Source organism: Lasioglossum baleicum, chromosome 1, assembly GCF_051020765.1.
Source record: "Lasioglossum baleicum chromosome 1, iyLasBale1, whole genome shotgun sequence".
Classification (NCBI taxonomy): domain Eukaryota; kingdom Metazoa; phylum Arthropoda; class Insecta; order Hymenoptera; family Halictidae; genus Lasioglossum; species Lasioglossum baleicum.
The window spans coordinates 11632614-11660349 of NC_134929.1; the positions used below are offsets into that span (position 1 = coordinate 11632614).

The 27736-nt window shown below is 43.2% G+C and overlaps 2 protein-coding genes across 2 annotated transcripts in view; one reads left to right on the forward strand and one right to left on the reverse strand.

Moving 5' to 3' along the window:
- Miga (mitoguardin) overlaps nucleotides 1-27736 on the forward strand; it is a 40832-nt gene that overhangs the window by 1132 nt on the left and 11964 nt on the right. The gene's annotated exons all lie outside the window — the stretch shown is intronic.
- Nucleotides 14-27444, reverse strand: Uzip (beta-pore-forming protein unzipped). The gene is made up of 5 exons (XM_076421508.1): nucleotides 26995-27444; nucleotides 4760-4958; nucleotides 3761-4143; nucleotides 2809-3143; nucleotides 14-2732 (listed from the first exon to the last, which is right to left on the reverse strand). The coding sequence occupies exons 2-5, from the start codon at nucleotides 4956-4958 to the stop codon at nucleotides 2237-2239; spliced, it is 1413 nt and encodes a 470-aa protein (XP_076277623.1). The 5' UTR covers nucleotides 26995-27444; the 3' UTR covers nucleotides 14-2236.

Genomic DNA, 27736 nt, shown 5'->3' on the forward strand with positions numbered 1-27736 from the left:
AAATATATATGTATATGGGGGATTCGATCAAATTTTATTTAAGAAAGAAAATAACAATATAATGTGCATCGTTCAACATAAAAAGAGATTGTGTTGTGCATGCATTCATAAATTATCCAAGGCTGAGTACATTTTTACATACATATATGTATATAGTATTTATATTTACATGATAATGTACAGATATACATTATTCACAAATAACATGTTTGTTCAATGCAAATAGCCATATAGAAGCTAAGGACAGTTTTTGGCATTGCTAAATTTAGTTATTTCCACTGTAGTTTTTATTCAATATCTCCTCAAGGGTATACAGAAGTATCAAGAAGCAACTAAAACATAGCAGTAATACTTTTTTATCTGAATATAGATTGTTTTCTATGCCTTTAATCATTTCGTTCAGAAATTTATTCCGAAGACGTATTATTCTTTCAGTGTGTCCATTACATTATATATTATTCATAGTGAGAAAATATTGCTCACAATATCAAACATCGTATTATCTTGCATTTTCTATTTTTTCATTTTCTTCTGTTTCCCATTTAAACGCACAACGTTCTAAAACTCACCTGTCTCTATCTCGCAACAAATTACTGCCCTCTATGACGATTAACAAATTATTCAACAGAATATGTCACAATCATATTACATCTACATAAAATTTCATTGAATATCACAATATTGTGATTAGGCTTACCTTGATGCATACTCTTACAAACTCGTCTGGACATTTGTTTCCGTTCAAAGTGAATATGTCATGTTACTTCGATAGATACTACAATAGAATAAAATATACGATAATTGTACAGTATCGATATCGGTATCAGGTGAAAACTATTAAATGGTTAAATAAGTGTACAACAATTATGCCTAGCAAGAATGTGGAAACATGTTATGTACATACCAATGGTTCAAGTAAAAATGATCGAAAATACAAGAATATATGAAAATATCATTTTTTTTGTCAATGTACTTTCAAAAAAACGAAGCACGTTTAAATTAAACGCAAAATTAAATAAGTCCATATTTCTCTTTGACTTATCAAAGAAAGTATACCTTACAAATCATTAACGCATCTATACAAAATTAAAATACTGCATTCCTCTTCCGTTACAATTTCCATTAATAGTAAACTACTAGGAATCTGCAAGCCCTATCACTTTACCTGGGAGACAGATGGGTACATAAAATTCTATAAGTTGCATTGAATTTACAACAAAGCGTTAATTATTTAAGAATTTATGAAGTTTCGTTCATTATTACTCGGACTCTGTACATGGTTGAATTCATGCCTCGCTTTTTGGCTCGTTTTTGGCTCATCCGTGAGATTACTTTGCTTCCATTTCTATTACTCTTACATTGCAAATCCTATGAAATTTACATCAGTCACGTAAACGATATTAAAATAGCTTTGGAAAATAGATGTACCCATCTACCTGTTATCTACGTATTCTTACTTGCTATGCCATTATAAATCTTACAATTTTCTAAAATTATACTGCAATCTCAAAAATATATCGTAGCCGCGTTAACTCTCACATCTCTTTATCCTTCATTGTCGTTTTTACTCCCCTGATCTCATTTATATAAGCTAGTTGCCCGAGACAATACGATTCTTGAATCGAACCTTCGAAGAAGATGTCCATTCGTTTTCAAGCTTTTCATTCAAAGTTCTTCTAGAGGATGTCTAGAATTACACTTTGCAAAGGCATAAAATAGATTAGCTGGAGAATCGTTTCCACAGCGGAATTAGTAAAGACGGAATGTCGAAGTTTACATTCAGTTATTCAACAATAAAGGTAATGTTAACGAATCTTCTGTTAACATTTACATTGGCTGCGATCGCTTGTACTCAACATTGTCATGAGACTAGCTCATCATTAAGGTATTTCTTTAATATCCTAAACGTGTATATATATATATATATTTTTATGTATATATATATAATTTAATATATTATATTATAAATTATATATATATATATATATTAAATATCAAGTTTTTCTCGAAAGGCAAGCATATGTCAACGCTGACATCACAGCCCGACAGTCAGCGATTTAACCAAGAAGCTTTATTTCGTGCCATAAATTGCTATGTACGAAATTACAGCAACATCGTCAATTTTTTTCAATTTCTTTTCTTTGCTTTTTTTGTTGTTTTTGTTATATATCTTTCTTCAATATTGCTCTACGAATATATTACTATTGCAACTTAGGGCTTCTTAGGAGACGTACTTTCACGTGATTCTATGGACGATGGTCGTTAGTAGAGGTATAAATATAATATTTAATGTATGCAAACATGTTCCAGAATGGGAATCTTCCACCTTGTTCTTAAGCGATAAGGGACCACCGTCGTCGCTTTGCATATTCGACATATCCGATTTCTTTGGCGGTAATATCAGATTTTCATCTTGGTCATCGTTATTCACTTCTGGTTTACGCGGTTCCTTAATATATTCCTGCGGTGTTGTAGTGGTGGTTGCTTCTGTAGTGGGCGGTACAGTGGTAGTAGGAACTAAGCTATAATTACTTAGGAAGTAAATAGGTCCGAATATTGGAGTAATATCAAACATGGTTTCTTCTCTACGTATAGCGTTGATCCCACGGGATCTTGTCTCTCCGTCTTCATAATAAGAGATCAATGTTCCTGAGTAGGGTACCTCCATGTCAGTGTAATTAGCTTTCAGAGTAACATTTAGTCCTGTGCCAGGCTCCAAAAATATTTCCACTCTGCGAAGGATAATGAAATTAGAAAGATCATCCGGAACAATGTCGTTCCAAAGAAATATGCAAGGATAACGCTTACGTATACACGTCGCTGCGATTACTTTTCTCCATCGTACCCCATATTATCTTTGGCAAAGTTGTTCCATTCGTTAAAGTGATTGATGTGTTTAGGCCCTTCAAGATAGCATGACCCTGTCCCCAGTACACAGAGTAATCGTACGTATACCCAAACGCTTCAGCCATGATTTCACCTTTCTGTCCATTATTAGCAATCGTTGCCTCCCCCAATGTACGGGCTATACGCTTCATTGCTCGCTTTTTAGGCCAATGCAATTTAACCCTCGTTAAATTGTAATATATTGGCTCGGTTTCGACTAGAACGTCACCAGACTTTGCAGACCCCTCTGTGCCATCCTGGTATAAAAATAATACTACATTAATATCTCCTCTTTCGGTAACACTCTTAAATTTGTATCCAAGATTGCTTTTATCGCTTTACCTACTACAAGCCTACCAATTGGAGTTACAAGCGAAGAATTGACTAACTAAGAAGTCCTCTGTTATTAATCCATGGTTATCATGTTAGTATCAAAAACTACATTTAACAGTTTACCTACAGATAATGTTCCTTCTGAATAATAATCCTAAGAAGATGGTTATTAGACAGCAGATTTCATGCATTTATGACAAAATTGAGAGTAAGTGTAATTAAAACTTATTAAACATATTAAGAAACAAAATAAATTTCTATTTCACTGCAGTCTGGTGCGCGATTCAGATATAACATTCTTATTTTGCATAAAGATCCGCTGTCTAATGGAATAGCCTATCTAGGTAGCTTGTTGGTCTACAAACGAATTGCGACAAAGCAGATTAAGAAGCCTTCAGAGTCCACGATTTCCAAAGTACAATTGAATCATTGTCAGTAGGTAAAGCGTTAACATTTGACGGACTCTAACGTTCCCAAGTGTGGCTTTGTGTTTCGCTAGTCAAAGGGGTAAACACGAGATCCGCGTACAGCAATTACTTACGTCTCTCACGTAGCTGATAGAGCCGAGGTTGTCGTGCGAATTCAAGGTTCCGATATAATGGGTGTACCTCGGCTGGTCGTCCCCGTTGTCTTTGTCATTGTTGTGAACCCCGTGACGAGCCACGAACATCTTTTCCGTGGCCACCGCTCCTATGGGAGTCGGCTTGTATTTGTCCCAATGCTCCCAGTTGACGCGGGCGGCATTGTCGATGTTCTCGAGCAGTTCGTATTTGTCGTACGACTTCACGCTGCCGTGAATCGTCACCGTGCATCGTTTCTCGTCGCCTTTCTGGCTACCAGCTACCCAGACCGTGGTGTGCAAAACCCGGCACACGTACAGGGGCTTCTTTCTCTCCGATTTCTCCGCTTGGTTGTGCGAGTCGTCTGCGAAAATATTCACACAATCGTTCAAAAATAAAGAAGAAGAAAAACACGCATGTCTAGACACCCGGGGACCAGACAATCGCGATATTCAAGCTTATCGAGACGGAAGACGGGAACCAGCTCTGTCCCATTAGGCGGGTACAACGTTCCCTTCCGGTCTTGAGAAATTGTTTAGTACACTTCTTCATTCAAGTACGTGTTATCATAAAAATCGTAAATTCAATACTGTCATAAACGGTGACTCTTATTAATATTCGGACACTCTTAAAAAGACCATAACATTTTCAATATTAGACCATATGACTTGAAAAATGTTTGAAAAGATTACAATTGATTGGAATTGCAGAGAGAATACTAAAGCAAATAATAATTTATTTATTTAATGATTAAAACTGTCCATTGCATCGGCGTTTAACTCAAAGCGGTTTCCTCCTGCAGTGCTACCAACCGTAGTTGCAAAAGCAGAACAGCTCTGATACGAAGCTAGCTGGCGCTAACTGCGCCAGAGATTTTCAGCGTCCGCTTCCGATCGTGATTGTTTTTGATGCTTGCAGGTTTGAATAAACGAGAGTTACCGGTTACATGAATGATTATTTTTGATCTCAGTTGAACGCACCTTCGGTTTCCTCGATCTCGAAGCCGCCGATCACTATTTCCCTCGACGGATCATAGTGCGCACGCGGCAGCCAGTTCAGGGTAGTTGAGGTGACCAGTTGGTGATACTTTGACCGAATGTGCACACTGTTGTCGGCATTGGTCAGGAGCAACGAAAGACCGAGCAGCCCGAGGGCAAGGTAGACTCTTTGCCAAGACATCTGAAAACGTAACGATCGTTCGTTGAGAGAGCGTGTACGACACGGCGACAGGCCTAATTCAGAGGTAACATGAAACGCCCTCGCTTCTAGTGGGAGTAATGTGAACGGCTTTTAACACTGTATCCGCAATTCGCGACGATTGGCGAGAGTTCGATTGGCCTGGCTCTGTGTGCGAAGAACGCCGATGGGCGTCTAGTTGCCCGAACGAATACAGAAAAATATTCCCGAGATCTCGAGCATGCGTCGTGTGCCCGTTGCCGAACTCTTTTCATATCGAACAAATTAACTGTACGACAACGTGAAAGAGAGAACACTTCTTACTACTCCTCTCTTTCGCCGAACATATCTCTCCGGCTGGCAAGAGAATTACACGAGTTGCGTAATATTTCAGTTACACCGGTGTTTCAGCGACCTTAACTTTTGTAACAGTAGTACCGCTCTTTGTGATTATGTTTCTTGCTTACAGAGCGTAACTTTAACACGGCCCGAGTATAACTGGATCTTGCTCGCGGGCTTGCCTTCGCAGTTAACGTCCAGTAAATTCAGCAAATGATTTTTTCATTAATGCCTCGAAGATGCTCCGACTGAAACGAACTAAAACCGTTGGGCTAAGAGAGAGAGTTTTGTTATTTGCACGTGGTTGCACGCTAAATAAATTAATAAGAATTTTCGTATTCTGATGGAGCATTGTTGGAAGGGGTGTACATTTATGGATGACTTGTTTCCGTGGGAATTTGCCCAACCATTAACACAGCTTCGTTATGCTGCGCTAGTTACTTCGTGGTGTACCCGGTATACCTTTTGCCTCAGTTACCATAACGGTTCCGTGGCGTATCCGTTTACGTGATAATACACTTATTTTATAACGTTCATGGCCCACTGCATCCGCGACTTCCTTTTCACTCGAGAGTTTCTCGGATAGCTGCAGAACCCGGGACCCGGAACGCGTCCACGACGCTGCAATGATTCGTGCCGCTTCATCGCGAACGCCATGCGACTCGACGGCAAAAATCATTTGTTTGATTCTCAAAAGTGTTAGTTTCTTGCGTTTCATTAACCAGTTTGCTCAATTGTACTTCAGGCAATTAATATACTGTAATGCTGTGTAGCTTCCAAATGGTGCATCTATCTCTTCCTAACTCAACAATCTGTTCGCCACGATTTTTTATAGCTTTTCAACTCTAATTATATTTTTTCCAGCCTCTGTTTAAATTTGTTTTATTTGTACTTGAAAATATTGGGTTATGGAAGGTCATTTTCGAAATTAAAAACAGTGGAAAATTGTACTACTGGACCATCGATTAAGTAAATCGGCGAAAGAAAGAAAGAATATTTTAGGCGCCAACGTTATTTATCTTTTAAATCGCAAGCATTTCCGCCGTCGGATCGGGCTTTAAATATCAAATGTATCCGTAGCGTTCGAGTGCTTTTTCCCTTTGAAGGACCGTTTCCAAGGTAACCCAATGGATAGAAGATGGATAAAAGCGAGTTCACCGATTTTCGGCGCCCGTGCCGAATCACAAAGCCCTTAATCCACTTTGGCCAGGTGAAAGAGAGGCCACAGGTCGCAAAGGAGTAGACTCTCTTTGTCCCGTTGAAAAGAGCATCTGCCCATTATTGTTCCTTTAGAAAATATTTTTTGGATCGTTACCGAGATCAGTTTCACCGTGGAATTTCAATAATCGGCACAATGTTCTTGAAAATTTCCATAAACAAGATCTGATTAAAAAGAACTTTCGATACCTACGACCTACGCCATCATTTTCTAGGGGGATTGTGAACAGATTCATGGAAAAGTATTACAAACATTCTGAATAAAATATTTCTGTTTGAATGCGTTCGATTTGCTCATGCGACACTTGTACGACCCTAGGACACACGCTAGGACGACTCATAAATAATTGATTATTTACGATGACTCGTTGTCATTTATCAGGCAGCTGGAGTACCGTGAGTCATTAGAATGATACATACACGCATCGTTGCAATTTGTTCTCCGAGATGGAACTTGCACGTGCATGACACGACCTAATAATTTTGCAGTCTAAAACGCGAGCTAGTTTCAAAGCTCGGAGTCAAGTAAAATCAGCAAGTTAATCGGGAAGGTAAGTATACTAGGTGAAACAAAGAAGAGCGTTGGAAATCTGGTTGGCGGAAAGTTTCCCAGCAAAATGGCGGATTGATTGTTCGGAGGACAAGTGTTACCCTCATCCTTGGAGTTTCTCAGCGATCTCGAAACGCGATCCTCGAATGTTTCTCAACCGTGAGCATGTCCAACGCACTTGGTGGCGTCATTCGCGGGGCCGGTTGTGACGAACTGTTTCCGTTCTGCAGCACAGTTTCCGCGGAAACCGGCATTGTTCGTGTACCAATCGAACGGCCAACAAAAACGATTCGATGCTGGCAGATATCGCATTGTTCGCTCCGCGATAGAAGCGTTGACGGTCGGCCGGCCACGTTGAATTAACTGGCAATAAACCCGCCCATCCCCCTTCCCTTCCCTTGTATACACTCGTTCTAAATCGAAACACGAACGAATCGAGTCCGATGCAATCATCCAACTTGTTCCTCCCTGTTCCAATTTGTCTCGGAGCGGAACACGTTGCCCGAATGTTTACGCTAGTTGGCGCGAAGGATCAAAACAAGATGAATACGATTTTTTCTTTTTATAGACATGAAACTGATGTACATAATACCTCGTACAATACTTAAATGTTTAGTAATTGATTGGATACCGACATATATAATAATATAAACAATATTTTGAATAATGATACAGCAATTTTGGATCACCACTCGGACAATAAATGAGGAATGAAAATTTTTAAAGCCATCAAGCTACAACCCCTTCGTAGGCCAAAGTTCGCGGTGGAAAATAATAATCAGACACGTTTATGCTTCAAGAGAATGATTCGAGGGAACAGAGGATGAATTTTTTAACAAGTCAGGGACAAACCCTCCAATCCTCACACGTTCCTAAGGGTGACAACCCCTTTTCTGTTTTCAGACACTTCCGAATTATTTGATTTCTTCGAGGGAGCGCTCGACTCGGAACGCTAACAATGACATAATGACATTTTCAATTTCTTCAAAAATTTCTCTCGCTTCAAGTTGAGAACTAAGTGGTGTCGATTTGAAATGAACAAACACCGGACGAAGTCTTATCCTAGGATCTTAAGTGCAACAATTTCCGAGGGTTAACCGAGACCTTCGAGCCGAAAACCTCAGCTGCAATTGCAGAGGATCTCGGGTAATTGGCGCGATGTTGAACCGCGTGGAAGCCGGAAAAATGATGTAATCGAGGATTCCGAGCCGCCGACGTGATCCGCATTCGAACACGCAGAGAAAAAAAAAGAAGACGCGGGAGAAAAAGTCGAGGCCTCGCGAAATCCTGTATGTGAAGGGAACGCGCGAGGGAGAAAGAGCTGAGAGAGAGAGAGAGAGAGAGAAAACAACCGGAATTCGTTTGGTGAATAAATTAAACGCGGCTAGTCTGGCCTGGGAAGAAAAACGAGCCGTGAAAAACCGCTCGGCTCGCTGTTAAACTCGTGCTCGAATGCGGTGAACGCTAGCCGTGGCGCTTCTCCTATCTCTGGAACCGGTTGCGAGGCTGGCGCGCGCGTTCTGCAACTTGTTGACGGGCCACCTACTACGGGCGCCTCTCATCGTCGCATTCGGTCGAATGGTAATTAACTCGCCCCCGTGATACACCGGATACGTCACTGTCACGGTCAGGCCGTGCTCGGACTGCCTGACAGCCAGGAGGTTGGTTGCGAACGCTGTCACAAGGCTGGCGATTGAATAGGGGTTGCAGAAAACTGAGAGACAACACCTTGAAATTTTTACGAAATCTGCATAATATAGTGGGATTTAGAAAATATTCAACTTGTACATTACTGTAGAGACCACTGTTCTTGTTCAGGGGGTGAAAACAACCCTGTTACTATCGCGATCAAGTAAGAGGTGGTTAAAAACGAAGAATATTTCGTTTTTAATGATACAGAACACAGAATTTGTAAATTTTTTACGCAGATCTCACCCTACAGGTTTTAAGGGCTGCTTTCGCCCCTCTGAAACAAAGATACGACTTAAGTATTTCTTCGAATTGAGGCTCGCAAAGGTGTGGACCACTCGGCCAACACTTCTCGCAAGAGGTATAACCAGAAAGGGAAAGTGTTCTTAAGGTCTTGAGGCAGGCTCACACTGGTGTACCGCCGGGCGAGTACAGTTGCTTTGGAGAACGCTTGAGAAACGCTTTTCTAAGACGAGGGAGGTCCGCAATACATATACCGGGGTTAATCCTTTTTGTGTGCTATCTGCTGCCAGCCCGTAGCTTCACCTGGCGTACGCAAGCAACCTTAGTATATCGTACGAGATCCAGGATTAACCTTTCTCTCGCGATGAATATACTGTGAACCGAGTTTCACACTTTTAGAAAGTACGCGCGCGCTCTAACAGTGAGTTCAGAGGGGATGATTCAAAGTCCAAATGGATCCGGGGGTCTTTTAGGATTTGAAGATTGAATCCGCGATGGCGACCCTCGTTTAGCCCTTATCCGGATGAAATGGAGTACTCCGAGTCCCTTCGGGATCTTTTAAACAAATAATCATCTTTTCTTTGCATCTCTTGTCTGCAAAAGCTGTGTAGCCAGACTTTCAAAGTGTAGAGTACTTTAATTGTACAGTAAACATTTGTGAATTGGTCGGCAGAAACTAAATGAAATCGTGGCACAATTTAACACAGTTTCCAGTGTTCATCCCTCATATCAAAAAGGGATTAACATCCTCGATGTAGGGCGTTGTTAATGCTTCTACGGGTTTAAACCGTAAGAGCGTCTGATCCTTACATCGTGTAAGAGGGGTTCGCGTTGAAGGAGGGTTGAAGACGCGTTTCAACCCCGAAGAAACTCTCCCTGATCGTTTCCATCCTTTGAAAAGAGCTCCTCCTCGACAGAGGGCGTGTCGTCAGCGAAGAATGATCGCGAGGAAGGTCGTCTCGAATTTCTTGGACGCTCTAAAGGGGATAATCGCGGGTCGACCGTCGCGCGTTTCATTCGCGGTTGCGATCTCAATTAAACAAACTCGCTCGGGCACGGACAGTAGAAAAGTTGTGTACAGTTAAGGTCAGTAGGTCGGCGTCGGATCAAATGAAATATACGAATAGTGTCTGACCGAATTACTCGAAGGACGAGCCGCGCGGGGTTTAATAATGCATGCGGCACACATAGTCTCCTTCGTACTCCGTAAATCTTGTTGGACGTTCTCGGCTGATGCGTCCGTGACTAGGATGCATTGCATTAGTCTCTCGAATTGTCGTTCCACAGAAGGAAGTCGCCGCGAACTTCATTTTAGCATATCGAACCAGATATCCGAGGATTTATTCCGATTTTTTAGTCGCAAACTCTGTTTGTAAAATATGAGGAAATGAGAGTTAGCTGGTCGTTCGAGCTGATATGTGCGACGTCAATTAAAAATACCTACATGACCTTCTGTTTAGTCAATAACGGCGTGGGATGCTGGATACCAACCATGAATATTGATTTCATTGAGCACCGTGGACTACTTATTGCCTCGCTCGAACGTATTCACGTTCTCGTTATTCAAAAGCTTCTCTTTGTGTGTTATGCTCGTTTCATGGAACGGCATCGGTTTCAGAGGATTTAACGAATTTTGTCCCCCCCCCGGAAAGGAGACCGCAACAACGTCGAAGCCGACGATCAGGAACTGATATCTAAAACTTGAAACCGCATGTGTCTCGACAGTGAAAGCACGCGAGTTACGTCGCGTCGTTTTCCACAACAGACGCACACAGATTTTTCATTACCCCGGCCTTTGATGTACCCCGCGGATCGCTCGAGGGCTGAAAACACACGCGCGCGCACGCACACAAACTCCCAGAAAACCGCGGCTCCTTTTTTCCGAAACAATGCACGCCGATTGCGCGTCCAGTCTTTGACGGACCTCGAATTCGGGGAAATCAAACGGTCCATCATCGAAATGATGGATGCTGGGGTACGTTGATTACTTTGAAAATATTACTTCCGCGGTAGAGTGTTTCGACCCTCGGCGCTCGATAATCGTGAACGCTTATGCTCCCGTCCGTTGCATTCGTTTAATTAATCGAGGCTGAATTTTGACTTGGTCGAAAAGTAAAATGTGGGATTTTATTTCAGAATATTGTTACTAGGAATTGTCGTCTCCGTCGTTAAACAGAGTCTCGAAAGTGTTAATTCGACTTATCGCTCAATCTTGTGTTAACATGTAATCTGAAACTTTCTACTAATTACACGGCTCATGAAGTATAACGACTAGGCTGCGGACCTTTCTACGCATTCTGAGATTGTTTTACCGAATTCGGAATAAATGAAAACACGCTAGTAGACTGCGGATTTGATGCACTTATGTCGAAAAATTGATAGATGCAGCTGAACACGTGTGACAAATTCAGAAAGATCTCTAGTCTAGTAATAAGAAATCGACGGTAAATGGACATTTATGTTCAATTTGTAGTTGTTAATGATGGAAAAGGGAGCAAGTCGTCGGTATGGGGACACGGTCGCGATTAGGGACACTTGCTGTATCCCCTGTAAACGTGTTTACGCGTGCCACAGACGCAGAAATCCGTCCAGTATTGACCAGCCTCGATCATCCACCGACAGAGACAACTTTCTAAACGTACAACAAGAGAATCCCTAGAAAAAGGTCTTCAACCTTCCCGCCGGAAACAAGTTCAACCTCTGATTATCTGTAATTTCGAGGAACGACCCGCATTCGCGTGTAACAGCGCCGGGTACCTGTCAAGAACTAGATAATTATTAATCTCTTGGCTGTATACCAAGTTTCAAAGTAGGTCGCAAAAATGTCTGAACATTCTATCGATCACACTACAACCTCTTTGTATAATTGTAAAGTATCATTTCGATTATAATGCGTCTTGCTTTTCAAAAAAAATTGGAATTTGTTGCGTTGCAACAGAAATATAAGTATCATTTTTCTTTCTTTTCGTGCTTCCAACAATGTAGAGAATTTCACGGCGAGTATGTACTCGTAGGAGACACGGTTAACAGGTTGAACACCGAGTAAAATACGCGCTGCATCCGGTCGCATCGGTGAAACGTTACCGATCGAATTAGATAATTGACTTTCACGAATTAGTCGCGGAATGCCTCGGTCGTCGGATGCCCGGCAATTTAAGAGAAAGTGCCGACATTTTCTGGATTCGATTTCCAGCGATTTCGATCGACGCTGCACCGTCACTGCACTCGGGGCTTAGATCGGTCGCAATCGAACCGCTGATCCACCAACGTCGGTTAGTACACGTTCACTGATAAACAATCTCTATGCAAATTTCCATTTTCGAACATAATTTTCTGCAGTCGCTAACGAAGGAAAAAATTCATGTCTCCACCCAGAGGATTTCTGGTGGTAAAAAATGAAATAAAGATACCGTTAACGTTTGGTATTCATTGAAAGATCGCTTATGAACCTAGTTCCAAAGTAGATGGGTGTTTTATTTAACCCGCCACGTAATTTTCCCATCAAACAGATCTGTTCGATAGTCCCGTTGTTTTGATCTTGTTAGCCCAGTTCTCGCGCCCGATTCTCAATGAATAATTTCCGAAGTTCATTACAATATACAATAGCTGTTCATAGAACTAGTTGCTCGCCCCGCTCATAAAAATACATTGTGTGCCTGATCTACTTTTCCGATCGCACGATTTTCCTAAAAGATCGTCCTTATTTCGACGACCCTGGGTGTACCTCGCATAGTGAATATTCGGCGAACAGGGAATTCGTAACCGGGAACATGATTCGCGCGTCGAAGGTCGGGGATTTTAGACGTCGGGGCAAGAGCTGCGGAAATTTGATACCTCGCGTCGTAAACGAGCCATCGGTCGATTGCGCACGAAACACGTATAAACGTTGCTGAATAGTCGTAACTCCCCCTGCGACTTCAATCCTCCAGATCGAAACTACAGAATCCGAAAGTTCCGGAAAAACCAAACGGAAAATCTCTCTGGGTGATCCACAGGTGGTCCCGGTTCGCGCTTTATGTTCAACAATGGCCTTCGGAAGATTAAAACGCTTTTGCACGGCGAAATATTTGAATAGGTTTACCCTTTTAACTTGAAAATTAATTCGATTGATTGATTGATTCATTCGATTAATTCGAATGAATTCCATGCTATATGATTTTTTTCTTTTGGTGGATATGACATTTATATAATACCTCATGCAATACTTAAATATTTAGTATGTAATTGATTAGACACCAACGTGTTTAATAATGTAAGCTACTTCTGCATCCTACAATTTTTATTTTGCATCAGGATCCGCGGTCTGGTCATAGCGAGACTGCGGAAATTGAATTAGATAACAATTTGCTAATTTCAATAGACATGCAGCTTAAGTGTCCATTCACCGGACCGGTCACCCCATTCTGAACTTGTCGCGCAAGCCATTTGAAATTTTCGCTATTGAATAATAGGGAACGTGTCCAACTGTTACCACAGCGATCGTTTGTTGAAACAAAAATATGTGGATTGTTCTACAGTGTTCATTGGAATGGCGCATACACGAAAATTACGTGAACCGTGCGTGTTATTGCTCAACAGCAAACACATTGTTACAGGTCAGCGACTCGTTCAGCAGAGTCCAATTTCCTCGGGAACGTAGGCTAGATCCGCGGAAGCACTTCCCACACATTCGATCAATTTTTCCGCGACGTATCGTCTACGCGGAGCGACGACGTGACGCGATCCGGCATAATCGGCGGTTATCCGCGAAAATGATGATTACCCTAATGGCTGGTTGGTCCACGAAAATATATCTCGGTCACGCGACGGCGTGGCGCGTCGCGTCTCTCGAGTGAATATAACACCCTGCGGGGAACGTGTGTCGTAAGAGATTAAATAATTCCCGGTCGTGAGAAAATCGGTCCGCCCGGAGAGGCCTGATAGAAAAATTGCTGGAATTTTCCGGCGCGACAGCTGCTGTGTGCCTGTTGCAATTGCAGCCTCGCTGTTTGATAACGCGTTTGATAACGGGTTTCCTGCTGGATCCTCGCGGTGATACGGTGTGGCGTGATGAAGACGACGGTTATGGCGATACGTACATACACGCGGGAGTAAACAGCCACGGGGTCACGGCTCACAGGATAGGGCCTGCCCTTGCCGTTGAATACGAAACGAGGAAGGTATCGACTTTCCACGGTCGGTCGGCTATCAAGCGTTACCATGATAACGCCCCGATGCGCGGGCAAGCCCGCTCTCCCTCTCTCTCTTTTCCGTCTCTGCCAATTCCAACCACCACCACCACCATCCTCGTCGTCATCGTCGCACACCGCACTCGACGCAACCCAGCCACTTCTTCTTCTTCTTCTTCTTCTTCTTCTTGTTCGGGGTGTCGGGCCTTCTTAGCCACGTGCAAGCGCGTCACAGCGCGTCACACACACGTTTCTGACACCGCACTCATCGAATCAAGAGTCGAAAAAACAGAGTAGACACTCAGACTACCGTAATGACGAGCCTTTCCTCTGCCCGCGGCCAACAACCGGGTTCTACGCTGTCGCTGTTGTCCCGAATCAGGATTTACTGGTCCAGAGGGTCATTCTTCCGAAAGTCGAACCCTTTGCACTCGATCGGCGACTCTGGTGGAAGTTGCCGTAGATCGAAACGACTTTCACAGTACCAAAGGATCTACATAGCAGCTTTTCAATTTTGTTGTTGTCCCCTTCGTGTGATATGGGGGTGAAAAGTCTAAACTTTTATTTTCTCAGTTTATTCTAAAGATTTTTGGATATGGAAGGAAAGCGGAAATGTAGCTAGCTTTATTTGGGATATTTTTGTCGAAATTTTCAATCGGTGATTATGTAACACTTTGTACTCGGTTGTCCCCATTGAGGCACCACTAGAAATTGCTGTACCATTATTCAAAATATTGTTTACATTATTAAATATATCGGTATCTAATCAATTACTAAACATTTAGGTATTACACCAATTTCGTATACATAAAATTTCAAAAAAATCATAGGTAATGGAAATATTCTAGATCGGAAGAAATGTTTAATAGCTCCGAGTGCAAAGGGTTAAGGGTTGGAAATGTCGAAGTGCTTGTTAATAATGTTGGTCGCTCGTGGTTCAACGTGAACGAGGACACAAACCTAAAGAATATAGACTTAAAGTAGCTAACGGTAAAAGTTTGTTCCCTAAGTGTTTATTTAAGCCTATGAAGAGTATATCGACAGTTTGGCGACATCAGGGTCAAGTGCTGAAGTTGCGAACAACTAATTCCATCATGTATATAACCACTAAACATCAGTCGTATATTAAAAGTCTTAATTTGTCATTGAACTAACACCGTTCGATTCGTTTTTCCCGGTACAAATTAAACACGTGAACAGTTAAATCACCGTGTCATGGACCGGTGTGCGTCACGCTGGGACACCTTTGGGCGCGACCGTACCCGCCGAACAATAGAACAAAGATCCCGGGATCGTAATCTCGTTCTCTCGGTTTTCGTACGCTCGCCTCGTAAACTATTATTTTCATTGCCTTTCGCGTTACGACGTCGATCGTATCAGCCGCGGATAGGTAAGCGGAAACGCGGTGGGCGGCGCGCAGGATAGAGAATATAGTTTGATGGAACGATTGTCTCGATCCTTTTCTGGTATCCCTGCCACGGAGCTCCGGCCGATGCTCGGAGATGTATGATTAGCTGGTACGGCGAAATTCATCGTCGATCCGAGGAATGAGTCGGTTTTTAACCTTCCGGGAACCGAGAGGAGTGAAGTCACGCTCTCGGAATTATGCGAAGCTGATTTTATCCGTGAACCGCGTGTCGTCAAGTTACAAATATGTGCGTGTCTTTGATGACTGTCGATTATGTCTAGCGTTCTTTTGTCTGCAATGAATTGTCTAATCAGCGAAAGAGATGTTTCACTGGATTTTTATAAAAATGAACTATAAACACGGGATATTACATAAAGATCCGCTGTCTATTGACGACCTTGCAGTCGATGCGACGTAAAACTCACGCGAAGAAGAAAACAAAGAAACAGTGTAATTAATCTTCTATCGCTTTGCTAACTGCTGTGGAGTCTGAACAATCGATCGTATCTAGTCGTCAAGGTATTCGACTATCCATCAAACGCCGGTAACGAACCGCTTAATTGCTCGAAATTCGAGCAATCTCGACCGGTGGAATTGAAAATCGTCCGTGCACGCACATTTCGTAACGAACCTTGGGAAACGGTGTTCACGCGAATCGATAGCACAGTGCCAAGCGAGCGTGATTCATTGGTCGCGTTTGCGGCGCGCTGGGCTTTAACTCGAAATTAAGGGTTGACCGTGGATTCGGAGCGACCATAATCGCGGTGGAGAGACGTAGAAACGGGGAGAGATTCGTTCCGTGGGTGATTACCGGGCAGGACGTGTATGTAAATCGATTTAATGAGCGCCGATATGACGGCGACACGCGTGAACGCCGATTAAAGGTCGATTTGTACTATCCGCGCAGACACCGATCAGACAAACATTCCTTATCGCGTTTGAATATACAGTGATATCCCAGCAATGTCCGGACACTCTTAACCCCCATACGCAACTCAACAATATGTAGTTGCATAAAAGAGACTAGGATAATAATTCACCCATGTTTGCTCTACACGTGTAAAATCAACTAATTATGTTCCATTTGTAACGTCACATTTTAAAGAAATACATCTCACAACATAGACATAAAGGGATCAATGATTTTACCGTGAAAATAGTAAATCAGTGAATTTTCACCCTCAGGATCGTATAAGGGTTAAAAAGACGACAACTTTTTAAATATTCGACTTGGATTTTTTCGAGGATCTAGAACAATTAATTGAATTTGAGGTAAAATCCTCTTGTGTCTTTCTGTTATATCCCCAGAGGACTAGTCCCACATGTCCAAAAGTTATTCCGAGTCGAAGATCCTTAAAAATCTCTTTTTCTCACTGCCGTGACACGATGAACGTAACCGTCTAGGTCGCCAGGTGGACACCGGTTTTTCTCTCACGTTTCTTCTAGATAGCATAAACGTGATTTCTGTTCTTTGGCGGGCACACATTGCGTCACCGTGTTGTACCAGGAATACTTTATCGTCTGTCAACACACGCGAGGGGGAAACCGCGTTACGATGTCGCGATGATCCTTGCCGCGGCACAGCCGGCCGATTTACGAGGCAGCCGGCACGAATTATTCGCGTCCGTCTCACCATCGATTCCCGGAATCACGACTTCCTTGACCCGAAAAATCCTCCACGGAGGATAAAGGCAATTAAACACTCGTGATATTCCCACCGCCATGCCGTCGCGTCGCGTGTCCTCGTCGACCAATTGCCGGATCAGTGGAACGAGCGGTTCAAGATCGGAAACTGCGTGAAATTCTACACGGCTCTCGTCACCGCCAAAATACCGCTAATGCACGACGCTGGTTCACTATGTCCACGACATAGTGTACGAAAAAAAAGAGAAATCGCGGGACTATATTAAAGCGTTCGGTCATCCAGCTTCTGACGCAATGCGTACAACTTCTGCGTCCTCTTATGCTTGAACACCTGCGACATTTTTGGGGAATCACTGTTGGATAACATCAGCGCTACTACATATCGTCGACACATTTGCGAGCAATTTCAGATAAGAAATTGTCTGAATGTTGGAAATTTATTGAAGCTATGCCACAGCGGAACAAAACTTTTCTTACTATTGGATAACGAATTCCACACCATGGAAAATGACTTTGCACACTTACAATTATAGTTTCAAGTGTCTATATTCATTCGAGAGCTATGTTGGACGTCATACATACTAAGAAGCATCCTTTTCTCAGAGAAGCAGCTTCGAAATCTGGCTTCGCACGATTTCTACACTGGATATCTCATGGTCCATACAGGCCTTCCTCAGCTTCTTGTTCGTCTCTTTTTCTTTCTCATGGGCCTGGAGCCATTAACATGTGTACATGGGTCTGAGGATGTCTTTACGGGACTTAATTACACCCGGTCCTATGTAACTTCACAACCATTCGAATATTTTAAAGAATCTTTATCCAAAACGTGTTCACGAACGATAAAGCTTTCAAAGTCAACAACAAAAAGAAAACTCGAGTTTTTGAGATTTCAGCGTATTCCGTTTAATAAAACAGTCTGCTTCGTTTTGCTAATAGAAAAATGATCAAGATTTTGAGAACGATAGCGGAACGAGGTTAATTGGTGGTCCGCGCTCTAATTGGCCGGGCAAACTCGAAATTCCATTATCGTTTTGGAGTTGTTTCAAAAAGACAATTCCGATGATAGGATGACCGATGCTAGAGCAATATGACTGCGGCACCTATTTATCACTGCCAAGGCCATCTATGCAACCGGATCGTCTCCGCAGTCATTGTTAAACTCATTTCCGTTGCTCGATTGCCCGTGAGTGCAGCGAAAATTTAACCATCAGTCCGCAGTGGGTAAGACCCCCTGTTATCGACGTGTCGGTGCCAGTGTGCCCGGAGGAAGACTCTACTCTAACCATTACTGGCAGCCATAAGTAGCGTCGTCTTCTTGTAGCACCGTCGAGTACGGCTATTTAGCCATCACAGCCTCATCGAACGAAAGAACTGAATTCCTTCACGGATGTAATGACGCTCTTCCCATTATTCCTAATTAACCTCTAGTCTTTTTACATTTTTTTTTACCCCCCTCTCGAAATCAATCATTAGGCGCGGCCCGATTAAAACTTAAATACGGGAAGAGACTCTCGAGTACGAGGATCTCCGTCGAACATTTCTGCCGAACAGGAAACTGAGAATTCGATCAGTAGACTGCGGATTTTATGCATTTCTGACAAAAACGCGTGAGTGAAATTTGGAACAGCGGTCAGATAAAGCCACAGGAAGTAAAGGATTATTTTTACTTTCAATACTGCCCGATTGAACCGTCAATTGTGTGCAACACTGTATACACTGTTCCTCCACGACCATTCTAAACAATTTTATATACAGAGACATTAGAGTGACCGGTGATTAGATACATTCAATATATCAATTTATGAATTAAAATGTAGTTACACAGTAAGAATAGATGTTAGTACATTTAGCAACACCGTGGGCAATATTGTTTATCGTGTGAATAAAAAAAATGTGCTTTTCCAGACCAAGGCTTTAATAAATTGGATTAGCCGGCAGTACCTTCGGGAGAAAACCGAGGCAGGCCAAGAGCAAAAATAGAAGGAGCCGATCAATAAGCCGGGAAACTCTTATCGAGAAAACGAAACTACTCGTGGTGGGGGGTGGGGTCCCCTAATTGAACCATTTCACTAACTGTTGATCCGGTTTCTTTCTCTGACGCTGATCCAGCCGCATTCCTTCCCGTAGCGATGATTCATTCCCGGAGTCCGTTTAAAAACGAAACCGCTACGCTCGAGAGCTGCAGAGAACTCCTCAGAGGTTCCTCTTACCGTTTCTCACGGCTGCGAGAGATCCTCTGACGAGATCCTAATCGACTGCCGCGATCGAGTCCGCGGATCTAGACGGGATTCACCGGAGGTAACAGCCGCCGAGTGAATAATTACGATAGTGCCTCGACGTGTGTGAAAACTTGGGGAAATGTCGCTCGTACGTTCAGGAAACGAAACATCGACCCTCGAGGAGTCCGGATTCGCATCAAGATAGTGGAGATGAGATTTCTCGTAAATATATGCATATTTTTTGCGCATGCATTGAAACATTACTGTACTATGTGTCGGGGGGAACACTTACAAACGCCGCGACCTTACGCTACTTTCCGTCGAATCGTTTCCAGGTACTGTGCATATGTGTCTCCTACTATTATCTACCGGGTGTCATCGAAGTAACGCCACAACTGAGCAGCTTATGCCACACGAAACACAATATTTGGATTTAATATTTTCCACCAGTCGCATTACAAACCCAATGATTTCGTCATGTTTCCCATTCAACAAATCTCGATAATTGTTTGTGAAAATATCAATTTATCGTGAATCAATTTCGGAAGGTTAGCACGGCGGAGAAATGTCTATTACAAGTCAATCTGAACATAAAGACTTCATTATTTCCTATTAAATTGATTACTCCTCATTATGCTTTACGCGTCTGTACACGCCACGAAAGCATGAAACCCGCGGGCTATTAATAATCATAGGTCATTAGCGAACCACGTGTATTCGTGCACCCGTGGAGATTGGAAACTTGTATTAACAAACTCGAACGACATTTCTGTTTCACATTTTGCACAAGTAATCCGAGAAAATGCAGCAATTGCATCATGCCAGCCGGATAACGGACTCCCGGCAAGTTATGTTTGTCTTTTTTTTCCTAAACAACATTTTATTACTCTCGCGTGCAACTTCTACGATAATTTTACCGGCAATTATTTAAATTATCTACGCACGGTCGAACGAAATACGTATCCATCGAATCGCCCAATTATTCGAGAATGCGACGGGTTACGGTACACTATTTCAATCGCGGGTCTCCGGGGCGAATGCGACCGAGTTGGTCCCCGAAGAGTAGGCACATATAACGAGAACTATAATCTGTCAGAGTCTCATTAAAAAGTCAGCGTAACACTTGGGGAGAGACTCTCCTCGTTAGGCTGCGTGCGACGTTCATGCAGGGTGAACGAGACTAAACAGAGCCGTCGCCGCCGCCGCCGCCGCTGACGATGATGGTCGGTGACCATGTCGCGTCGTTCGGTCATCAAACCATCGGTCCTCGTCGCAGGGATGTTTACTCGAAAGAGTCGAGTGAAAGTTCTAGATGGCAGTCGGCCCAACGCGTCGCCTTAAAAAGTGAGGACATTGTTCCTGAAGGACCCGACCGAGTGGGGGAGGACACGAGTATTTCGTAAGAAGACGTGAAAGACGTCTGTTTACGGTCCAGCCGGGTTTACCGACTGGAGTACAGTAATGACTCGATACATGTCGTAACTTCGGGATCGAAGTGTCCTTATATCTGTACAGACGCTATTCGTTCGTTCTATTACCGCCGGTGCGTAAACAAGTGCGAAGAGTAAACAAAACAACGACACTGATGCTGAGGAAATACGATCTCGTAAATTTTTGTCCTCTGGTTTATGCAGGATAAAAGTTGTCTGTGTTTATTGCACTCTTTTGGGAGATTATTTAAATCTTTCTACCGTTTCAAATTACACCCACCCATTTTGATCGTAACACTGAATACACTCGAATCGAATGGCCCGTGTGCTCGGGGTTGCCTCGAGTTGCGAAAGCTGCTCTCTCGAGAGAGCTAGACGCCTACGAATAGTTCTATGTAATACCTTGATGACGTTCAATGAATTCAAATGTACTGCGCGCGGGTTCAGCGGGCGAAAGAGAGGATCTCGTGTCACTGATCTCTGCGTGGCCGAGTCGATTGAATCAAGGGACACAATCGAGAGCGGCAAAGCCTTTTCGACGATTCGAAAGTAGCCTAGGAAGCTGGAGAAAAGAAAGAGAAAGAGAGAGAGAGACTTTCTGAGTGTTGGGAAAGAAGATGGTTGGGAAAACGTGGTACATACGTGGTTCGAACACTGCAGACCCCTAACTTAATTGAAGATTCTATCGGATCCGAACATTTGCAAGTGGACAATTTAATATGAACAGCTTTATACTTGATTGCGAGTCAGCTAAAGTAGATATATGTTTGGTGATAATTCTTTCGAACATAAAAGATCAGTGAACTAGGACAGCAAGATTGAAACAAGACCAGCGAAGTCAAGAGGACAGCAACACTGAAGGAAGATCAGCTCGTAGACTAATAGCTTCCTCATTATCTCCGGTGCTGAAGTCTCGAACCGGAAGCCATCTCGGCGCAGATGATCGAAACAATGGTCAATATTCTCGCGGTCACCGATTCGGGTACACGGAAGTTAGGAGTTTACGGTTCAACCTAACAGCGTCCACTAGAAAGAGAAATCTAGGAAATTTCGAAATACGTCCCACCAAAGAGAATCGCGTTAGCGTCCTAGAAGTTTTCTGAATGCCTCGACTGTTCGTGGCTCTTTCGTGCGATCATCTCCAATGAATACCCTCGAGCATAGTGAACATCAACGAGCCCAGCAGGAAGAGGAGCAAAGTCTAAGGCGTTGGGGCCACGGCTTTATCGAGATGCAGAAGATCTTTCCAGCTGACGTGGCTCGTAGCCGTGTAGTGTGACCTCCGCCGGTCTACTTTTGCGAAGGCAAGTTCTGTCTCGGGTGGGGGGTACCTACACCTTTTACCCTCTAGCTGTACCACGGTATATATGCTCTCTAAATGCTTACCTCATCCAAGGATAGTGGGAATATTAATACGCCTCCGCAGACTGTCCTTTGCGCGCGAAAACGCGGAAGGCGATGACTTTTAGAGCCTCGTCGTTGAATCGGGTACGATTACGCGAATGCGCGAAGATCTAGCCGGGTCTGGTCAGTGTCGAGCATTCAACGTGTTAACTGCTAAGTCAATTACTCTTGGAAGTCCTAGAACGTCAAAGAAATTTCGGTACCCAAAATGTCTCCCCGATCATGATTTAATGAACCAAATTGATATACATTTGCAATTCCTGATCGGGGTGGATATTGAACCGAAACACGAGCAGGATACACTTTAACCAATTAACCGAGGGTCTTGATGAGAACCCATAACAATGCGTGGAATTACAATCTCCTGTCTTTCGCTCGACGCGCGAGCGAAACTCGTCGCAAGAAAGCGAAATAGTGTGATGGCACGGCAGCATAATTAAAAATAGTCCGGATGACTTCGTGTTCGGTCGCATTTCCATCGGGAGCAACAGTATTACGCTAATGAAAGATATGAAAGATTAAATTTCCATCCCCCGCGTTCGCGAGAGTCTAAAGTCTCGTGTCCGTCGTTCGCGACCGCTTAATTGACTAATTGAGGTCTATAATAATTAACCCGTTGCCTTAAAATATCTAGACTCGCGATGGTGATTTCGAACCATAAAATTCTGTTCATCCTGCATCGATATTTATCCGTTGATATTAGTATAGGCATGGACGTCAGTTTCTTCTTCTGGGAAATGACGAACGCCGAAGGAATTCTAATTCCTGGTACATACGTTTATGGGAAAAAACGGAACAGATGTAACACAAAGATCTGAAAACATCGCAAGATGTTCTCGTTCCTATTTAGATAATTATATTTCGCATTCTCGTGCAAGCTAATATTGTCCTAAGTTTGGGGAATTTTAATGGAGAGTCTAGCAGCCAACAATTCGATGGTAAAGATAGAACGGGAGGATCGGCGCCAAAAAGTTTTCAGCGGTGATAACACCCGGAAAAGAAAGGAGGTAAAAGCGATTTCCATCTGTTCACCCTTCGGGGCCGGGGATAGAGAGGAGATGGAATAGAGAAAGAGGGAGAGAGAAATTAATAGGAGAGAGAGAGAGGCGAAACGACGACGTGAACCAGATTATGAAAATCAGAGCGAGCCACGTAGGTTAAAAGCTCGTTGCGGCGAGCGATAATGATGTCACTTTTATTAGCCTCATCAGGGTCGAAGCATCCTCGACAGGGGATCCACTATTACCTAATAACCGACACGATCATATCGTGTATCCAGTTAGCCGGGGACATTTGCATCCATCGACAGGTCATCTGCGTGCTAGCTGCGCCACCGTTTGCGTGTTCAGTTCGAAAGGTCTCCCCCTATCCCAGCGTCATTATCAATTTATTGATAAATTCCTTCCACGACGTACTTTCCCGAGATTAACAATTTGCCGAATTGCTTCCGGATCGCTAACGCGCGTTGCAACTGCGTTCGCCGCGGTGCGGAGATCAGTTTAAAGGAGAGCTCCGATCTGCCAGTTCAACGGATAGACTTTCAAAATCATTTTCATAGCACGGTGCTTCGAAATTCCAAAACTTGACGAACATATAATCAGAGTTACTTTTCTTATTGACTTTACTGTCGAATTTACTGACAACATAGTTCGCTGGATGACGTGTATTCATTTGTGGACTTTCTTCAAGCATAAGCAATACCAAAAGGTCTCGAATTTTTGTGGTGAATGGAATGCCGAATATAGTGCGTGATTATTTTTCATTAAGGTGTGTTGTAATTTTTGCATTCTACGCTCGAGGTGAGTTCTGTGTCTCACGAGTATCGGCACCCTTGTACGCTTCAATTTTCAATGATTTCATGAACTATATTTAACACTAGCATAATGTGGTTCGATAAGGCCGTGCATAAGTGCATAGTGAGCGATCAATTGAAATTTTCTAGGTATTCGACCGGGGCCGGGTTCATAATTGCTGGCACATTCGCTGTTCTCGATTACCTGAGACTGTGCAGACATGCTAATCGGCGTTCCGACTAGTTTCACGTTTCATTTGGCTAAGAAAGCCACCGAGAAAATACCGGTACCGGCCAGTGCTTTTAATAAAGCAACACGATTTTCAGTATATTTTCTACCGAGGATATAATATAATATTTCCGTCATCAATTGTCGAATGTTCCAACTGGAATATCTCGTGACTACTGTCGCAACGATACTGCGAATTAAAGCCACCTATTAGCAACGTGTAAACACTTCTTTCTCTATCTTCATCTCTCTTCGACTAATCACGTGTAGAGCAATTTAAAGCCATCAGTGTCCCGAGGAATTTTATGGCGTGAATCTGTTATTGCTATTCGAGAGTAGGAAATCACGTCGATTTACACGAGCTACAGTTACAGGTTGGAAGAGCTTGTTTTGAGAAATAGTCGTAAGTTTAGCTCCTATTCGAAAATAAACGAGCCGTTGCTTGCGAACAAGCGTACGAAGATCAACAAATTTCTGGATCTCATACTATGTATTCGCAAAAACAACGCCGCGAATTACAACAGTTAACGAGCACTCCTAGCGTCTTCGCAACAAAACATTCCTTTCTAGAACGTTTGCTAAATTCCCTTTGATCTTGCCGAATATGTTCCTAGAACGATTTAATGAGCATAACTAACCAACGTAACGACCAAAAAATTAATCATTCGAAACGTTACAATTTTCTTGAGATCGTAAATATTCCTAATCGTTAGATTCACGTCCGGGTTACAAACTTTCATCCGTATTTTGAAATCATTAATATACTTGATGGCAGTCATAATTAATTTGACAAAATGATTGAACGTTCTATCGGTAGACTAGTACTGGCTCAATTTCCTTTTCAAAGTTCCGCGTGTAATTAAATTGACAAACGAGGTTCGTGTAAGCATAAAACGACGCGAGCCGATTTGTTATGAAAACGGGAACAGGTCGCAATCCAATTAATTAGAATATTATTCGATAGGTGTGCCTCGCACGGACACAATTACGTTTCCTTTTCGCTCGATGCTGTGCATCTTCATTAACTTAATCGAACGTGAGTACTGTCCAATTATGATCGCCGCCGCCCCTATTAACCAGGTCGATTATCATCTATTTTTAACCGGCGAAAGTTCCGCGAACGCGGGAAATTTAAGCCAAAAATCAGTCGTTTCAATGAATTTCAGTATAGAATTTGAAAAATCTATAATCTAGAAGTCTTTTAAAAATTTTTTAAATGTCTAATATGGACCACTTAAATGAGTACGTCCTGTATAAAAGTGAATCATCGAAGAATTTATAGGAACAGCTTTGCCGACGTTGTTTATTTCACGAAAAAAGAATCCGTATGGTAGAGCATACCAACCCTCTGATATCTCGTGACCTTTCATTATTTTCTATTTCATTATTCCCGTCACGAATGTATTTTCCCGGTACGCATAAAAAGAAAACATTGTCACGCTCTCTAAAGTGCAGGGGTACGACGAAAGCATCTGTTGTTCGGCGTATGGTATGGCAAATACGCAGATATCACGGTTGCAGGAAGTGCGCGTGTGCTAGGGAAATTTCCAAGTTCACCAGCGCACCAGGCACCTCCATCGATCTGCCGGTGTGCGGTGCTATTGCTACATTTACGGCATTCACTTTTATTCGAGATTCAACGGGTACGAGCTATTGACCCCTGAACTTGACCTATACGGAAGTTATATCTGGTTCTGGAATCGCGGGCCACAAAAGGGTTTCGAAAAAGTGGCTAGAAAATCACGTTCCGTGTCCTCTCAGCATTCCTCGCCACATATTACGCAATATTTTGGAATCTTCACGGATTCCCCCTCTACCAGTCTCCATCGATCGCTCGATTGACCAACCGGGTGTCAAGATTTTTCATCCCCTCGATTTTCTTCCAACGACAATACCCGTAAACACTAGCTTTGCGGAGCACTAAAAGTGTTCCAGCCATTCTTTCCAGTATTTACTCGAAGAAATCAATTTGTTGAATAATCCCTCGTGGATATTAGGAGTAAACCTCGTGTTAAGTAAATAACTAGATTGCGGATATTTATGCAATTATGGCTTTTGAAAATTTTGAAAAAAATGCTAGGATATAAAACGTGACAGAATTTAGTACAATTTTCATTTATTTCGTCTACAAAAATTGAAAATTCCCTAAACATCCGCAGTCTAGTAACAGCACAAAATCATCCCTCGACTCCCCTCAATTGTTCCGCACAAAATTGGCCGTTAAAAGCACGTACAAACTTTCGATTACCTCCGCAATCCAATAACGAGTGCAAACGTAAAATCATTAAAAGACTCGGTTATCGAACTGTCCTTCCGGGTGTGTAAAAACAGTCTTGCAACATACTGTTCGACCAGCAGACATTACCAGGGCGATTCCACAAGTGAAAACCAGACAAAATCGAGATATCAGCGAAATCGTAGCTGTTGCTTCAGTTTTTAATCGATTGACCGACGTGTTCCTCGTTCTCTTTAATTCTCGTCTGGAAACACGTCACTGTTCGCACTGCCCGCGCAAACATTTCCAACCGATCGACTGAAACCGTGACCGCGACACTTTTTACATTCGATATTCGTGTTTGCTCGCAGAATCACACCAGCTGAATCTGTCTGCCAGCCGAGCAACCCCGTACACTGGGGTAAAATCGTGGTGGCAACGTGTCCGACACGCTCAATATCAACGATAGAGTAGGAAACAGTCGTACTTACTATTGCATTATCTTAATCCAACTATATGTCCGAATACTGGCGTCAAGGGAGTAGGGTATACGCGTCGCACTAGGTGTCCTGTCTTTTATTCTGTGAACGCGAGCGAGTCTCCCGGTGCGGTTGCTAGTTAGTAAATCCGCGTGTCAACGTCCCGTGTTCCTCAGGAGCAAATACACACTACACCTGGCCAGCTAGCGGCAAGCCGAGTAACTGACGCTAGCGCGAGGACTCGGTGCGTGTTCCACCCCTCCCCTCCCCGACGCACTCTACTGTCGTTGGTTGGTCCTCGTCCCTCTCCACCGACTACGTATATTTCTCTCTTTCTCTCTCTTTCGTTCTCCCTTGATCCGTAACTCTCTCTATCTCTCTCTTGTTCGTTCTATTCCGTGAGTTTTTCCTCTCGAGGCCTGGCTCTGGCTCGTCGAAGCTCCAGCGGTGCACTACCAGCTTTAGGAGCCGCGCGATGCCGCAACGCGTGCCTGGAGCACACTTTGAGACCGCGCGCGCCTCCCAGCTGCCGTATCGACCCCTCCCTATTGGATGACACATCCTCCAATAACGAACCTCCAAAAGGATTACGTCACTTCGGTATTATTGACGCCAGCCATCCGCAGAGCTGGCGAAAAATTTCGAGAAAAAATATACATATTCGAATTGCCAGCCGAACACCATTAGACCAAGAAAACACGGTGCAGGATCGACCGACACGCTGCATCCGCAAAATCAGAATCCCAGAGGATCC

Bases quoted from the DNA above. Each gene is read 5' to 3' on its own strand.
- Uzip (XM_076421508.1), bottom strand. From the start codon at position 4,958: ATGTCTTGGCAAAGAGTCTACCTTGCCCTCGGGCTGCTCGGTCTTTCG. The intron at 4,144-4,759 runs GTGCGTTCAACT...ATATTTTCGCAG, and splicing joins CGAGATCGAGGAAACCGAAG to ACGACTCGCACAACCAAGCG. The intron at 2,733-2,808 runs GTAAGCGTTATC...TATCCTTCGCAG, and splicing joins AATCGCAGCGACGTGTATAC to AGTGGAAATATTTTTGGAGC.